Here is a 17,162-nt window from a genome sequence, read left to right as displayed (position 1 = left end):
TGAATCCAGCGATAGAAAGTTATTGTTTTAAACCTATTCCAAACTGTAACCCGTTGTACCTTAACCATTCAGAGTTAATGCCTACATTTAACCTTAAAGCACTTCAAAATTTGACATTTGAGAAACATGGATAAACATCTAATTCTGACATGAGACAGAGCTAATTGAACCAAAACACCATACCTTAAGGCTAGATTCATGATGTCTTGAACTTCTATGTCAAATACACAGGATAGGAACACTCCATTCCAGCTAAACAATGGATATATAGCGTTTTGGAACAAAACCAATTGTAACACGTTTGAATTTTAAATCCGAGGACAGTAATATTTTACACAAAGGTACCAATGAGCATTCATTTTTGATGAAACTTTTGGTGGATATCGCATTTTGTAGAGTGACATGTTGAGGTTGGACCCAGCTGCAGAGAAGAGACCAGGAATCAGTGGTTAAGGATAAACATAATACGGAACTGAGAACAGTAACAGAAATATCACAGTAACACTGGGGAAACAACAAGCACTAAGTCTCAACATCTCACTCAGGCGACAACCACGCATGGCACACAACTCACGCTTCTGCAAAGGACAACCGAAAACACACCTCTTTTAACAGGGAAATCATAATGAGTAAACAGGACACACCTGAGTGTCGTTAATGTCTCTAGGACGGTCTCTGCTGCCCACTGGTGACAGGTGGAACCATGACATGTAGGGGCCGATTCCAACCTGAGTTAGCGTGCGTAAATGGAACATAATTCCATTTTTTATGCACCGTTCTCTCCATGTGTATTCTGACCTTGAACTTAATTAAGCATGAGAATATAATATTCACCCGCTATTCGTTTTGGGTGGAGATCATATGCTGTATTCTGACCTCGTGGAGTCTTCATTCAATAGGGTTTGCAGTATTTGTCTCTTTCTCAGCACCAATTGGTAGATTTAAAAATACTCTGATCTTGTATATCATTTAGGGTTTGGAAATTATTTACGATTGACCCCCGAAGATTGATGCCTTTGCCCCTGTGGAAATCGAATTTGGAAAATATATATATATTTTTAAACATACAAATCTGTCAGTTTAAGCTAGAGATATCTGTCTCAAATCACCTATGTCGCACTTCCACATCTGCAGTGAAAGGTGACGGAGTTAGGGCGCTGTTTGTCAGACCATGAGACATCCTGAAAATCGGTCTTCTCACAAAATCATCTGTAGCGTTTCGAACGGTTTGTCTTACAAACTATTATGAGGAGGGATGACAGGAAGTGGTCTCAGCTGGCATGGGCGAGATTGGGATCATGGGGATTATGGGAGAGGAAGGCAGTGTGGCATCTGTCTGCTAAACAATAGCAGGGGATGGGTCAGAGGTCAGACAAACAGTGCAACACAGATGAACATCGTGTGATACTTCCCATTTCCCAACATAGTGCACTACTTTTAACCAGGGCTCTGTTCAAAAGTAGTGAACTAAAAAGGGAATAGGATTCCATTTGGGATGCCGCCCAAGAGAATGTGGATGTGGGAGGGAGGGAGGATGAAATGATGAAGGTGTGCGTGCAAGTATGCGTGTGTGAGTATGCGTGAGTGAGTATGCGTGTATGTTGGCTTCAACAGATGCCTTTTTTTGTGCAGAAATGTAGAAATGTTGGTCTCCATGAATGCATCATTCTCAGAAGAAAACCCCTGTCACGTGATGTAGTAGTTCCCCTGCAGTGAATGCATCCAAGGAGAGAGCCCAAGCTTCTTTCTTTCCTTTCCAAAACACTTGAACGTGCTGTCTCTGACCAACTCTCTTGTTGTCTCTCTCAGAACGATTTTCTTGACCCTAACCTTCAAGACGGGTCACTCAACCGAGACTGCTCTGTGTAAAGGAGGCTCTCCGTACTGCCAAAGCTGACTCTCTCTCCTCTGTTCTCATCCTCCTAGATCTATACGCTGCCTTCAACACCATGAACCATCAGATGCTCCTCTCCACCCTCTCAGGGCTGGGTGTCTCAGGCTCTGCATACTCTTTGGCTGCTCCTACCAGATGATGTGAAGAGGATCTGTGTCTGCACCACATACTCTCACTACTGGTGTTCCACAGGGCTCTGTCCTAGGCCCTCTCCTCTTTTCTTTACACCCCAAGTCACTTGGCTAGGTCATAGGTCATACATGGTATCTCCTATCATTGCTATGCTGATGACACTGAACTGCTTTTCTCCTTACCCCCTTCTGACACCCACACGGCGACACGCATCTCTGCGTCCCTGGCAGATACCTCAACTTCGATGTCTGCCCACGGTAGAGCCCACCTCAAGCTCAACATCGGCAAGACTGAGCTGCTCTTCCTCCCGGGGAAGGCCTGCCCGCTCAAAGGCCTCTCCATCACGGTTGATAACTCCACAGTGTTGCCCTCCCAGAGTGAAAATAACCTTGGCCTGACCCTGGACAACACCCTGTCGTTCTCTGCGAACATCAAAGCAGTGACTCGCTCCTGCAGGTTCACGCTCTACAACATCCAAAGCGTATGACCCTCCCTTACACAGGAAGAGGCGCAAGTCCTTATCCAGGCATTTGTCATCTCCCATCTGGACTACTGTAACTCTCTATTGGTTGGGCTCCCCGCTTGTGCCATCAAACCCCTGCAACTTATCCAGAACACGCCTGCCTAGTGTTCTCGCATGTCACCCCACTCCTCCGCACACTCCACTGGCTAAGCTCGCATCCACTCCAAGACCATGGTGCTTGCCTACGCAGCTGGAAGAGGAACTGCACCTCCCTACCTTCAGGCTATGCTCAAATCCTACACCTAAACCCAACCTCTCAGTTCTGCCTCCTCTGGTCTCTTGGCCCTCCCACCCCTACGAGAGGGCATCTCCTGCTCAGCCCAGTCCAAGCTTTTCTCTGTCCTGGCACACCAATGTTGGAACCAGCTTCCCCCTGAAACTAGGACAGCAGAGTCCCTGCCCATCTTTCTAAAGCACCTGAAACCCTACCTCTTCAAAGAGTATCTTAAATAATCCCCCTCCTCACCTCGAACTGCCCTCATTCTAAATGTACAGGTACACTTTACAGTGCCTTGCGAAAGTATTCGGCCCCCTTGAACTTTGCGACCTTTTGCCACATTTCAGGCTTCAAACATAAAGATATAAAACTGTATTTTTTTGTGAAGAATCAACAACAAGTTGGACACAATCATGAAGTGGAACGACATTTATTGGATATTTCAAACTTTTTTAACAAATCAAAAACAAAAAAATTGGGCGTGCAAAATGATTCAGCCCCCTTAAAGTTAATACTTTGTAGCGCCACCTTTTGCTGCGATTACAGCTGTAAGTCGCTTGGGGTATGTCTCTATCAGTTTTGCACATCGAGAGACTGACATTTTTTCCCATTCCTCCTTGCAAAACAGCTCGAGCTCAGTGAGGTTGGATGGAGAGCATTTGTGAACAGCAATTTTCAGTTCTTTCCACAGATTCTCGATTGGATTCAGGTCTGGACTTTGACTTGGCCATTCTAACACCTGGATATGTTTATTTGTGAACCATTCCATTGTAGATTTTGCTTTATGTTTTGGATCATTGTCTTGTTGGAAGACAAATCTCCGTCCCAGTCTCAGGTCTTTTGCAGACTCCATCAGGTTTTCTTCCAGAATGGTCCTGTATTTGGCTCCATCCATCTTCCCATCAATTTTAACCATCTTCCCTGTCCCTGCTGAAGAAAAGCAGGCCCAAACCATGATGCTGCCACCACCATGTTTGACAGTGGGGATGGTGTGTTCAGGGTGATGAGCTGTGTTGCTTTTACGCCAAACATAACGTTTTGCATTGTTGCCAAAAAGTTCAATTTTGGTTTCATCTGACCAGAGCACCTTCTTCCACATGTTTGGTGTGTCTCCCAGGTGGCTTGTGGCAAACTTTAAACGACACTTTTTATGGATATCTTTAAGAAATGGCTTTCTTCTTGCCACTCTTCCATAAAGGCCAGATTTGTGCAATATACGACAGATTGTTGTCCTATGGACAGAGTCTCCCACCTCAGCTGTAGATCTCTGCAGTTCATCCAGAGTGATCATGGGCCTCTTGGCTGCATCTCTGATCAGTCTTCTCCTTGTATGAGCTGAAAGTTTAGAGGGACGGCCAGGTCTTGGTAGATTTGCAGTGGTCTGATACTCCTTCCATTTCAATATTATCACTTGCACAGTGCTCCTTGGGATGTTTAAAGCTTGGGAAATCTTTTTGTATCCAAATCCGGCTTTAAACTTCTTCACAACAGTATCTCGGACCTGCCTGGTGTGTTCCTTGTTCTCCATGATGCTCTCTGCGCTTTTAACGGACCTCTGAGACTATCACAGTGCAGGTGCATTTATACGGAGACTTGATTACACACAGGTGGATTGTATTTATCATCATTAGTCATTTAGGTCAACATTGGATCATTCAGAGATCCTCACTGAACTTCTGGAGAGAGTTTGCTGCACTGAAAGTAAAGGGGCTGAATAATTTTGCACGCCCAATCTTTCAGTTTTTGATTTGTTAAAAAAGTTTGAAATATCCAATAAATGTCGTTCCACTTCATGATTGTGTCCCACTTGTTGTTGATTCTTCACAAAAAAATACAGTTTTATATCTTTATGTTTGAAGCCTGAAATGTGGCAAAAGGTCGCAAAGTTCAAGGGGGCCGAATACTTTCGCAAGGCACTGTATATACAAAAGTATGTGGCCACCCCTTCAAAAGTGGATTTGGCTATTTCAAACACATCCGCTACTGACAGGTGTATAAAATCGAGCACACAAACGCCATAGACAAACATTGACAGTAGAATGGCCTTACTGAAGAGCTCAGTGACTTTCAATGTGGCAGCGTCATAGGATGCCACCATTCCAACAAGTCAGTTCGTCAAATTTCTGCCCTGCTAGAGCTGCCACGGTCAACTGTAAGTGCTGTTATTGTGAAGTGGAAACATCTAGGAGCAACAATGGCTCAGCCGCAAAGTGGTAGTCCACACAAGCTCACAGAACAGGACTTCCGAGTGCTGAAGCACGTAGCTCGTAAAAATCGTCTGTCCTCAGTTGCAACACTAATAGTGTTGCACAAGAACTGTTCGTCAGGAACTGTTCGTTGGCAGCTTCATGAAATGGATTTCCATGGCCAAGCAGCGGCACACAAGCTTATGATCACCATGTGCAATGCCAAGCGTAGGCTGGAGTGGTGTAAAGCTCACCGCCATTGGATTCTGGAGCAGTGGAAACGTGTTCTCTGGTAGTCCGACAGACAAATCTGGGTTTGGTGGATGCCAGGAGAACGCTGCCTGCCCTAATGCATAGTAAAGTTTGGTGAATGAGGAATAACGGTCTGGGGCTGTTTTTCATGGTTCGGGCTAGGTCCCTTAGTTCCATTGAAGGGAAATGTTAATGCTACATGCAGAAAATGGTTTGTCGAGATCAGTGTGGAAGAAATTGACTGGCCTGCACAGAGCCCTGACCTCAACCCCATCGAACACCTTTGGGATTATTTCGAGCGCCGACTGCGAGCCAGGCCTAATCGGCCAACATCAGTGCCTGACCTCACTAATGCTCTTGTGGTTGAATGGAAGCAAGTCCCCGCAGCAATGTTCCAACATCTATTGGAAAGCCTTCCCAGAAGAGTGGGCTGTTTTAGCAGCAAAGAGGGGACCAACTCCATATTAATGCCAATGATTTTGGAATGAGATGTTCGACGATCATGAGTCATGTAGTGTCTGTGGATATGACTAATAGTGGCTAACAATAGTGGCTAACAATAGTGGCTAATTTCTGACATGATACAAATTATAAATACAGTGAAAAGTCTGGGCATATAATTAAAACATAAATCAACTTGGTAGGTTTGGCGCTGTACTGTAATTTGCGTATGTCTACGGAGATGTATAGCTTGGGTAGTTAGATTGATAGCTAGATAGATATCTAAATAGCTATATATAAAGATATAAAACAATTGTCATTTATATTTACAATCATCCTCTCCAAGCGGATTGCTCATTTATCTAGCTCTTATCAATAGCTCTTATCAATAGCTCTTATCAATAGCTCTTATCAATTTGTAAATGACAGGGCATGGAGAATGGTGTTACTTCAGAAAAAAAAGAAAGTAGATGTTCCACTTGGAATTGACAGGTTGCTCGACCTTATTCGTCATGCGATTCTCATGCTTAAGTTCAAGGTCCGACTACGAATAAGGAGAAAGGTGCATAAAAAGAGAATTACGTTCCATTTAGGCACGCTTAACTCAGGTCGGAATCGGCCCCTATATTGAATAGGCAGAAAACTCCAGGTGAAAATCATGCATGATAGGTGCTATGTACGCACAGTAGGTGCTATACAAATAAAATGATAAAATGTCAATACTGTCACTTCAGAATGGTCAATATTTACTCTGTAAAATCGGTGTTTGTCTATCCGTGTTCCCTGAGTTAGTCTGTCCATGGTTTATATGGACAAATAACAGGCTATCCATGGTTTATAAGGACAAATAGCCTACCTCCGGCCTAAAATGGCACAAATCATCTCCATTCAGATATTTCAGCCATGGCTCTGTCTCGATCTGTCTCCGTCTCTGTCTCTGTCTCGATCTCTCTCTGTGTGTGTGTGTGTGTGTGTGTGTGTGTGTGTGTGTGTGTGTGTGTGTGTGTGTGTGTGTGTGTGTGTGCGCGTGTGATGTTCCTTGTCTCTCGCTAACCGAGAATGACAGTGTGGTGTGTGTGCACAGAAGTGCATGAGTCTGTGTGTTTGCACACAAGCATGTGTATTGTTCCATCCCCGTAGGGATGTTCTCTTCGATGTCCTGACTCTCTGTCGATTGGGGACAGGAAGCCCTTAGGAAACCACAAATGTCAAATTGGTGCCATAACCTTAGAGAATGAGTGTACTGAAATTACACAACCAACTATCTAGTAGTACACACTGCACACTGCCATTACACAAAAGGCTGCTATTAGATCAATCTAGTCTGGCTTTGAGCCATTGATTGATGGATAGAATGTTTATATTGCAGCTATATGTTTTTTTAGTATGGGCATCTAACAGATTATTCTTTGAAGCCATTCAATTAAGCATTTTTTGTCTGGCGCAACAAAATATGCCTGGCATTTTGTTGATTGTATGTACAGTGCCTTCAAAAAGTAGCACCCCTTGACGTTTTCCACATTTGTTGCGTTTACAGCCTGAATTTTAAACGGACTAAATTTAAATGTTGTGTCACTGGCCTACATACAATACCCCATAATGTCAAAGTGGAATTATGTTTTTAGAAATGTGTACAAAGTATTTAAAAAATATGAAAAGCTGAAATGTCTGGAGTCAATAGGTATTCAACCCCTTTGTTATGGTTGAAGCCTAAATACATTCAGGATTACAATTTTGCTTTAACAAGTCATATAATAAGTTGCAGGGACTCACTCTGTGTGCGATAAGAGTATTTAACAAGATTTATTTAATGACTACCTGTTCTCTGTAACCGCACATGCAATTCATTATCTGAAAGGTCCCTCAGGCAAGAATTTCAAACACCGATTCATCCACAAAGACCAGGGAGGTTTTCCAACTGCCTCGCAAATTGGTAGATGGGTAAAATAAAAAATACAAAGCAGACATTGAATATCCCTTTGAGCATAGTGAAGTTATTAATTACCCTTTGAATGGTGCATCAATACACCCAGTTACTACAAAGATACAGGTGTCCTTTCTAACTCAGTTGCCGGAGAGGAAGGAAACCGCTCAGGGATTTCACCATGAGTCCAATGGTGACTTTTAAACAGTTACAGAGTTTTAATGGATGTGATAGGAGAAAACTGAGGATAGATCAACAACATTGTAGTTACTCCACAATGCTAACCTAAAAGTAAAAAGAAGGAACCTTGTACAGAATACAAATATTACAAAAAAAAGCATCCTGTTTACAAATAGTACTAAAGTAAAACTGCAAAAAAAATGTGTCCTGATTACAAAGCGTTATGTTTGGTGCAAGTCACTGAGTACCACTCTTTATATTTTCAAGGATGATAGTGGTTGCATCAAGTTATGAGTATTGCTTGTCTTGCATCACCTTATGGGTATGTTTGTCAGCGGCAAGGACTAGGGAGTCTTTTTTAGGATAAAAAGAAACGGAATAGGGCTAAGCACAGGCAAAATCCTAGATGAAAACCTGGTTTAGTCTTATTTCCACCAGACACTTGGAGATAAATTCATTTTTCAGCAGGACAATAACCTCAAACACAAGGCCAAATATACACTGGAGTTGCTTACCAAGAGTGTTCCCGAGTGGCCTAGTTACAGTTTGACTTAAATCGTCTTGAAAATCTATGGCAAGACTTGGCTGTCTAAAGCCAGTAAAGTACTGGCTACTGGGGTTGGGCGGCCCATCCCCAGCCCCACTGACGTCAGTCACCCACACACCACAATACCTCTGTCGGGAGTTTTAAAACAAACTTTGCCTCCTGTCGTCAAGGCAACACAGACCCCGGCAACAAGACCACCATGGAAAAAGCTGTCCGTTTGTGACCATGTGTACGGTAAACAGTCAGGTTTCTCTTAATCTGCAGGAAAGAGGAAAAGGGTTCGGGTTTCCGCCTATCGTCTTACGATGCAGCTCATACATCCTGCTGAGATAGGGAAAACAGACTAGACTGAAAAATACCTTTTTCTATTTAGATATTACTACTACAGTACCTGTAATATTGTTCATTAATATCACAATTGTAGTAGAATCGAGGAGTAGGTGCTATGGCTACATTACATAGGAATAGTTATTGTAGAAGTGATAGTGACAAGCAGGGTATACATACAATTATGACTGAATAAAGCAAGGCAAGAAATGTACAGGAACGGTAGAGGAAGTTGTTGCAATACGGCATTGATAACAGACGTGATAGTGGCAACATGAAAAGGGTCAACTGTTCAGTGTATGCCCTCGAGTTCTTTACCACGTACGCCTGATCCCGATTCTCTACCTCCCTGGGCTGTGACACTGGGTCTGTCGGTCATGGGAGAGTGGTTAGCACCCACTGGGCCTAGCGGATAGCATCGCTATCTCATGCATTTCCTGTTGACATTTTTTTGCCTGCGTGCAGCAGTCTGTTACAGCAAAGTCAACGACATCACAGTGGAGAGAGAGAGAGAGAGAGAGAGAGAGAGAGAGAGAAGGCGTGTCAAAAATGTATCCTTCCTCGCTGACTTAGATGGGATGATCACACCCCGGGTGAGGCGTAGTGCTCAAGGGATGGGGCCAGTTCAAGTAAAAGCCGGTCAACTCAAGAGGGTCATCTTTCCAATTCAATGACTTCTCAATAAACAGAAAAAGGATACCCTGACCCCCATCCTTGGTATTGCTACTCTGCTCCTGCCACTGGACCTCTCATTCGGGACATCCAGACTGCCCAAGGTCATGAACTACCTGATGAATCTCATCAAATCCCCTCCTGATGCCCCGTCCTGTCCAGACAGAATGACACAGGGTCCCCTATGTTAGCAGCTGATGTTACTCTTCAATAACACAGACCCCAAAGCAAATCAAGGGGAGAAAAATATAGGTTTATTCAAAGAGCACAAATCATGGATGTTATGCTGGGAAGTAGATGGTTCATTCTCCCGTCATCGGTGGCTTTCTCATCAGTGATTCTCTCCAAAGAAGAAAGGGACAGGATGTAGTTTAATAACCCAACACTATAACCCAACCCTATAACCCAACCCTAGCCAATTAGAATTCCTTGCAATAAAACTGGGCCAATGTCCAAACAACAAGTATCATATTTCAGGCTCAACATATAAACAATTTGGACCAGGGAACTTGCCATGTAGCTATGAGTCCCGGACTGAAATTCCTCCCATGTCTCTGACCAATTGATCATTAATCCCATTACAGAAAAAACACTTTCCATTGATCGTTAGTACTCTTAGTCCTCTTGACTTTTAGTACTCCATTGACCTCTCGTCCTCTGCGTTGTGTATTTCTCTTTGAAATATTCTTACACCTGCATGGATCCTACCACTGCCACCAAATCATTGCAGGTCTGGAGCCCACTGCTGCCACCAACTGATTTCATAGTAGGTGAAAGGAAGGTTTCTATTGGCCTAGGTTGCTTTCACCCATCAAATCATGTCAGATCAGTGATTACGTCAAGGATGGGAGGAAGGAAGGATACATTGTGATAGTTTTGGAATGCAACCAGAGGCTTTTGAGTAGACTAGAGCAGCCTTTTTCAAACCTCTCCTCAGGATCCCTAGACATTCTATGTATTTGAACTATTCCAGAACTATCACACCTGATTCAACTTATCAACTAATCATCAAGCCCTTGACTACTTAAATCAGGTGCGCTAGTTCAGGGCTACAACAAAATTGTGAAACGTTTGGGGGGTCCCTGAGGAGAGGTTTGAAAAAGGCTGGACTAGAGGCCATTACCACAGTATGCTTAATTTGAATTTCCTGTATGTTGTTCCTTTAAAACTAAAAGTGGACTGACATCCTATATGACACTAGAATTACAGAAAGGTAAGACATGAAACAATGCATAGAGTAAATTCATGCTCATTTTAATAATTTCATAAAAAATACGTGTTGAACACAATATACAATACCTTACCATGTACTGTGTGAGACTTCTGAGAAACACATGGGAAATATGGGTACATCTTAAACAATGTCATATTTCAATAAACATACAGCTAGCTGTACAATGACCCGTCACCATACATCATATAGGTTCAATGCAGCCTTCATATGGCTCCAGATAACAGGAAAACAATGGAAACCGAGGAATTACGTTTCTGCCAACCACCTCAGTTTTCTGCCAAGTAACACAGATGTTTAAGAAAGTTCTCTGGAAATCTGCAAAAACTTGAGTATTATACATTATAACAAATATTTCACTTGTTTTGACAGGTAATGGTAGTGCATATAAATTATACCAAACATACTTTTTGTGAATAGGATTCTACTTACAGATCAATGTCATAAATACACTGTTTCAAACAGTTCATGGATCGACATAGGACTAGGTGCATGGACGAGGAGATTGTGCAGCTAAGTTATCCTCATAAACGCACTCACGCACGCACACACACACACACACACACACACGCACACAACAAGGGAAGTATTGTCATCTAGTGATGTTATCTCCCCACACTGTAGAAGCTGAGTGTTGAAGCTTCCATGGCAGTACCATTTAGATGTATTGTTGACAGAAGAGCAACTAGGTGCTGAGCTGTCCAGCTCGTCAAAGTGCTGGACAGAAATCATGGATTTCTTTTTTTTTTTTTTTTTTAACATTACACTTCAGTATCTCCACTTCCTACAGGGGACCTTTTAGGTGACATTAAATTAAAATAGAATCTTTCTACAAGTTGATTCTATTTGTTTTTGGTTTAGTTTCATTGTGTTTGTTGCTCTGCGATTCCTGCCAAACCTCGAGAGAGATGTGTTGTTGGTGGTGGTCACCTCAAGAGGGACCTGGCATCCAAAAGTATAACATCAGCTGATTGTCAAATATTGTTGTATGGAGGTTTGTTTTTTGACATTGGTTGACCGTCACAAGGCTAATCTAGGGCTTCAAAATATCATGTGACGAGGGATTTTTCTCTTTCTCTTTGGGAAGAAACCACTCAATGGTTCATTTGATTGGCCTTAATTGTCTTTAATACTGTGCATGAATTAGATTAGGAGATCCCATTTACTGGACTTCCATTCTTGGAAGGGAGATACGCAGAAATAATTAGATTTTTTTTGCGAAAGAATATTAAGATATTTAATTAAGTGCTAATCAGATGTGGCACAACACCTCTGTTGGACTGAGTTCCATCTGGCTGTTAAAGTGCTTTTATCAGGTCATCTTTGGAGCTTATTGGTTAGGACAGTTTACATTGACTTTCATTGGTTTTTCCCACTGGGAAAATTTGAATGATGGAGATAATTGCTTTACGGCAAATACATAAAACAATAAGGAGCAGGTTTGCAACAGCTTTGCTGCGAATATCGAACTTATGTGGCGTTTGTTAACATTGACTGGAGATTTCTGAGATAACGAACACGTGACGCATAACATTGAGCGCCTAGTGCTATGAGTTGGGTGTTGAAAGAATAACCCGATTCTTTAGTTTAAACACTTTTCTAGCTCTCAACCCTTGCGGAACAAGTGCAACTTGTGCTGGGAAGTCTGACGATTTTGGAAAGTCCACAAAGCACAAATTGGGAATACACTATTGCTGAGAAGACATAAGGAAGACCGGAAGTATTTTCCTCTCATTCGAGAGACAACTAAGATGAGTTGTGTGTAGAAAACAAACATTTTATAATAACGACTTAAAACGGTTAAATAAATTATAAAATTACATACAAAAGACACGGTCATGAAAAAAGGCACACAAAAGTCTTCAGACACGTGTTACAAATACCTGTGGACCATTAGTTGGAACTTTGAACGCTACCCGGCAACATCCCATCCAATCCCATTACAAAACAAAACATATACCCGAAAACAGTCACGAAGAACAACAATCATTCTGAAGTGCAAGTGTCTCTCATCTTGTCCCAATTGAACACCATAGTCTCTTAGCGTAAATGAGCTTCATCTTATTTGTCAGAGCAAAGATTGTAGTATCTGGCTAAGGACTAAGATATGGTACTTCTGCTACACAGCAGTTCAACAGCACTCCTTCAAGGCAATCACACTCTTCAACTCATCATAATCTGCTTTCGGAGGGTTCCCAAAACAAGTGTTGTGGTGCCCCACCCTCTTCTGCAGGGGCCCTAAGTCAGTCAGGCCCTCGCGCACAAGCAGAGCAGCTTCAAAGAGCCAGATTGCAGGATTCCTCCACTGCAATAAAACAAGATGCCAAACACAGCCTAAAACTGGTGCTTTTATAAAGATCACGGTCAAGGCTTGTTACGTCCCCCTTCTGTCCCACTCTCGCCCTCCTCCCTTTCTATCTGTCCATCCTCATCCTGTCCGTCATCTAGCGTCAGCTCAAACTGGAACTTGTGACCTTCTTCTCCGCCCTCTAGCTCTCCGTCTCCGGTGCAGAAGGGGGGAGAGGGGCTCTGGGGGATCATGCTCTGGTACCAGTTCCTGTTGTCTTCCAGGGTATCCAGGATATCCTGGGCGTCAGGGTGCACCAGGTCAGCCCACGTCTCCCACAGAGGGTGGACGATGTAGTCTATGAAGCCCACCTGGAGAGAGAGGGAGAAGAGAGAGAAGGGTGTAAGATTTCAGGATAGAATAGTGTGTACGAATACTGTATTAACAGCAGTAGAGGGGTCGAGAGAGCGTGTGTATGCAAACAGTATGTACGTGTAAGATGTGTATACACGTGAGTATGCGAGCAGTGTGGGTACTGTACTGTGTGTGGACATACCTGTATATGTGTACATGTATTAGTAACCTACCTGGCTCTTCTCCACAGAAGCCGTATGCTTATCACACATGGGGCTGATCTCGATGCCTCTCTCCCTCTCCCGGTCTCCCTGGTGGGAGAACTCGTTCATGATGCGGTCGGTCCACTGGCGGTACAGGTCCAGGGACTTGGTCGGATTGCTCAGGTCTGCACAATGAACCATGTTACGCATCACCTGGAAGAGACGGGACGGAGAGAGGATAGTGTGAGTTTGTGTGTGTGTGTGTGTGTGTGTGTGTGTGTGTGTGTGTGTGTGTGTGTGTGTGTGTGTGTGCGTGCGTGCACCTACATGCCTGTATGTGCACCTGTATGCATGCCTATGTGCCTGCGTGTGTGTGTGTTTCACTGCATGCGTTCTTGTGCATACGAGTTTGAGCTCCTACCTGTATCTTGTCTGTGTAGTTGTCTAGCAGCAGCACTCCAGAGCTGGTCACCTTCTTGGTCTCCACCATGGTCTTCAGGTCAGCCAGCAGGCTCATGTGTTTGGACATGTCAGTGGCCAGTACCTGGATGGAGAGAGAGAGTGAGCGAGGTCGTCGTTAGTGATTTAGACATGTTTATGCTTCAGCAATATAGGATATAGTAAAATATATAGTACATGGAATTGAGACAGGGATAGAATGATGGACCGTCGGACCGACCGACGCACGGTCGGCGACTCATACGAATGGGACATCGGCAACAAACACCTTTGGTCAGAACCGGGGCATTCTCTCACCATGTCTATGACCATTCTCCTGAGAGACTGGCGTTGTTTTTTGGTCAGGTTCTGAAAGATGTCACAGTTGTCCTCCTGCAGCAGCTTGAAGCCCACGGCCAGGTGGTGGTTCTCCAGGACCGACTCGTCGTTATACATCAGGGCCAGCTCGGAGTCTGGACGGACAGAGGGTGGGCAAGAGAGGCGGACTGATTAGAAGCAAAATGTCAAAAGCATTTTCTTATGTGGTTTTTGTGACGATGCATTTCAAACTTGAATATTTTACTTGCATCTTCAAATATGCCAAGAAATTATAAAACGATAAGATAAAGTGTACCAAAGCAGCAGAGATGATGAATTGGGCGCTGTTGTTAAGATTTTGATGGAGAAAGTACTCACTGGTGTTAATGAGGAACTGGTTGGAGACCCCAGGATGGTCCACATCATGGATGGCTGCCGCAAAGAGGGCCGCCAAGATCTCCAGATCTGTGAAGACGGCCTGTGATTGGACAGGAGAGATTTGATGAGTTTTCTACATTGAGAGTGAAGGTTTCACTGCAGTAAAAATTGGTAACACACATTCATCAGGTAATAACTCATTCTGACATAACGAGGTGGGGTGGCGGTGACATTGTTCATGTGTGTTTACTGATAACACTTGCTGGTATACATGATTTATAATTACTCGGGGCAGGGCTCATCAACCCAGTTCCTGGAGAGCTACCGTCCTGTAGGTTGTCGCTCCAAACCTAAACTAGCACACCTGGTTTGAATAACTAGCTGGTTGATAAGCCGAAATCAGGTTACAACTAGAATTGACGCGAAAACCTTTTCAGGAGGGTAGCTCTCCAGGAACATGGCTGGAGGGCCCTGACTTAGGGGTTTGCTACGTGACAGTGTTGCTAGTCACTCCTCAGAATATTCAATGCAAAGCAAGAAGACAAAAAGCGGTGTGTATTAAATGGAGCTGGGTCAGGTGACTTACGTCCAGAGCGGGTGTGGCGAGCAGGATGTGTGTGGACTGGGCCACGTCTGCAGCGTGGAGGCTGTTGTGGTATTCTACGTCGGCGTGGTAGTGCGCTTCCAGGGTCAACATGAAGGTCACGAATGTGTCCGCGGGGATCTTGAACGTCTTCATCAAGTCTCGCTCCTGTACGGGACGCACAAAGAAATGCAACGCCGTTAGCTTGATGGGAATAAATGGGACCCATAACGTCTCGGCTCCCGCACGGGACACACACAAACACACGACGCCACACCGCCACTCATTAACTAAAAGGAGAAATGTACCCCATTTACATGTGATACTGTATGTAGCACAACAACCCATAAACACTCTGATGAACTTTTTACATTTTTCTTCAAATTAAAATGACTTTGGTTTTTACCATTGAGTTTGTCTTGTTTAAATTGCAATGACTGCGTCCAAAACAAATATGCAATCACAATGCAAAAGCTGCTAAGAAAAATGAATTGCTTGACTTGGCTGGCACTGTGTGTTAATGTCCACTTATCCATGTGACTAGATTCGTTCCTAGACTAGTTCCTACTACAGTAGCATAAGTAATCATTCAGCTACTGACCCAGAAGATGAGGACACATTATTGAGAACACGCGAGAACATGCTGATGTACAGTACTTTAGGCTGTGCGTTGGTGACTCACCCTCTGTGTGTGTGTGTGTGTGTGTGTGTGTGTGTGTGTGTGTGTGTGTCTGTCTGCAAGGCACCTCAGTCAGGGAAAACACAGCAATCTGACAGGAACGAAAGAGGAGGAAGAGGAGAATGAGGAAGAGCACTGACCTGGAAGATGGTGTACATGGTGCATGTGAGCGGGCGGTTGTGGGAGTGCTCGGCCACCCTGAAGATGTTCAGACCCCACTTGTTGATGTCCTCAAGGTCCTGAGAAAGAGAGAGACATTGTCAGGGTACGCTCTTGCAGACAGATGGCCGGAAGGTGCAGTCACAATGCGAAGACAAATTAAATATCCAGATATTTGGATTGGAATTTCAAATTCAACAATCAGAAAGTGCCGTTTGTTCGACACTTCCATCGGTGTCCTTGTGCAGAATATGTGCGCCTTAGGTTTGGGGACATCTACTTTATAAGCTACCTGTCGTAAACCTGAATTTACCCCAACCCCTGAGGTGTATACCACAAAGCAGGATCAACGAGTTAGCCAGCTAACTTGCCTCAATGTTCAGAAAAAGTACTTTGACATTTCTTCTTCTAAGATAAGCTTTAAATGGCCATGGTCTATAGTTGACTCAACAATATTTAGCTAAACATTTTTTATTTCTGGTTGTTTGTCAAAGTTTGCTGGCTTTGTAGTATACCCTTATAAAGTAGAGACTTCCCCAGTACCTTAGACAGCAGGTCCTCCTGGTCTGTTTTGACCCCGAAGCGGCTGACGCTGCAGCCTTGGAGCACGGGGGTTTGGCTGACCTTCCTGACCCCACTGATCTGGGTCATCGTCCCTTGACTCGGAGTCTGACCCCCCTGCTGGGTCTGGTGGTGGGTTCTCTTCTTCCTCTCCCTGGTCTTGGCCATAGGGCATGGCAACTCCAACTCATTCTGCTTGTCTGGAGGGAGAGAGGGATGGAGAGTGGGATGGAGAGTGGGATTGAGAGTGGGATGGGGAGAGAGGGATGGAGAGAGAGGGATGGAGAGAGAGGGATGGAGAGTGGGATGGAGAGTGGGATGGAGAGTGGGATGGAGAGAGAGGGATGGAGAGAGAGGGATGGAGAGTGGGATTGACAGTGGGATGGAGAGAGAGGGATGGGGAGAGGGATGGGGAGAGGGATGGAGAGTGGGATGGGGAGAGGGATGGGGAGAGAGGGATGGAGAGAGAGGAATGGAGAGAGAGGGATGGAGAGAGAGGAATGGAGAGAGAGGAATGGAGAGAGAGGGATGGAGAGTGGGATGGAGAGTGGGATGGGGAGAGAGGGATGGGGAGAGAGGGATGGAGAGAGAGGGATGGAGAGAGAGAAAAGAAAAAGGGTTAAAACTACTGCACCATAGAATGAAAACACTGAGTCGGAAAGACAGACTCACAAAC

At 44.2% G+C, this 17,162-nt stretch overlaps 1 protein-coding gene across 3 annotated transcripts in view; it reads right to left on the bottom strand.

The window, feature by feature from the left end:
• Positions 1-10,528: 10,528 nt before the first annotated feature.
• The window catches only part of LOC109874657 (cAMP-specific 3',5'-cyclic phosphodiesterase 4B), a 115,763-nt gene continuing 109,129 nt past the window's right edge, over positions 10,529-17,162 (bottom strand). For all 3 annotated transcript variants that reach the window (XM_031810507.1, XM_031810508.1, XM_020466661.2), the window contains 8 exons: positions 16,469-16,686; positions 15,907-16,005; positions 15,091-15,255; positions 14,505-14,604; positions 14,127-14,281; positions 13,792-13,914; positions 13,401-13,583; positions 10,529-13,184 (listed from right to left, as the gene is read on the bottom strand). In XM_031810507.1, the coding sequence (XP_031666367.1) occupies positions 12,891-13,184; positions 13,401-13,583; positions 13,792-13,914; positions 14,127-14,281; positions 14,505-14,604; positions 15,091-15,255; positions 15,907-16,005; positions 16,469-16,686 (1,337 nt within the window). In that variant the 3' untranslated portion in view covers positions 10,529-12,890. The remainder of the gene's footprint in view (positions 13,185-13,400; positions 13,584-13,791; positions 13,915-14,126; positions 14,282-14,504; positions 14,605-15,090; positions 15,256-15,906; positions 16,006-16,468; positions 16,687-17,162) is intronic.

The sequence above is a fragment of the Oncorhynchus kisutch genome, linkage group LG30, assembly GCF_002021735.2.
Source record: "Oncorhynchus kisutch isolate 150728-3 linkage group LG30, Okis_V2, whole genome shotgun sequence".
In the NCBI taxonomy this organism is placed as follows: Eukaryota; Metazoa; Chordata; class Actinopteri; order Salmoniformes; family Salmonidae; genus Oncorhynchus; species Oncorhynchus kisutch.
This window is presented reverse-complemented; position numbering and strand designations above follow the sequence as displayed.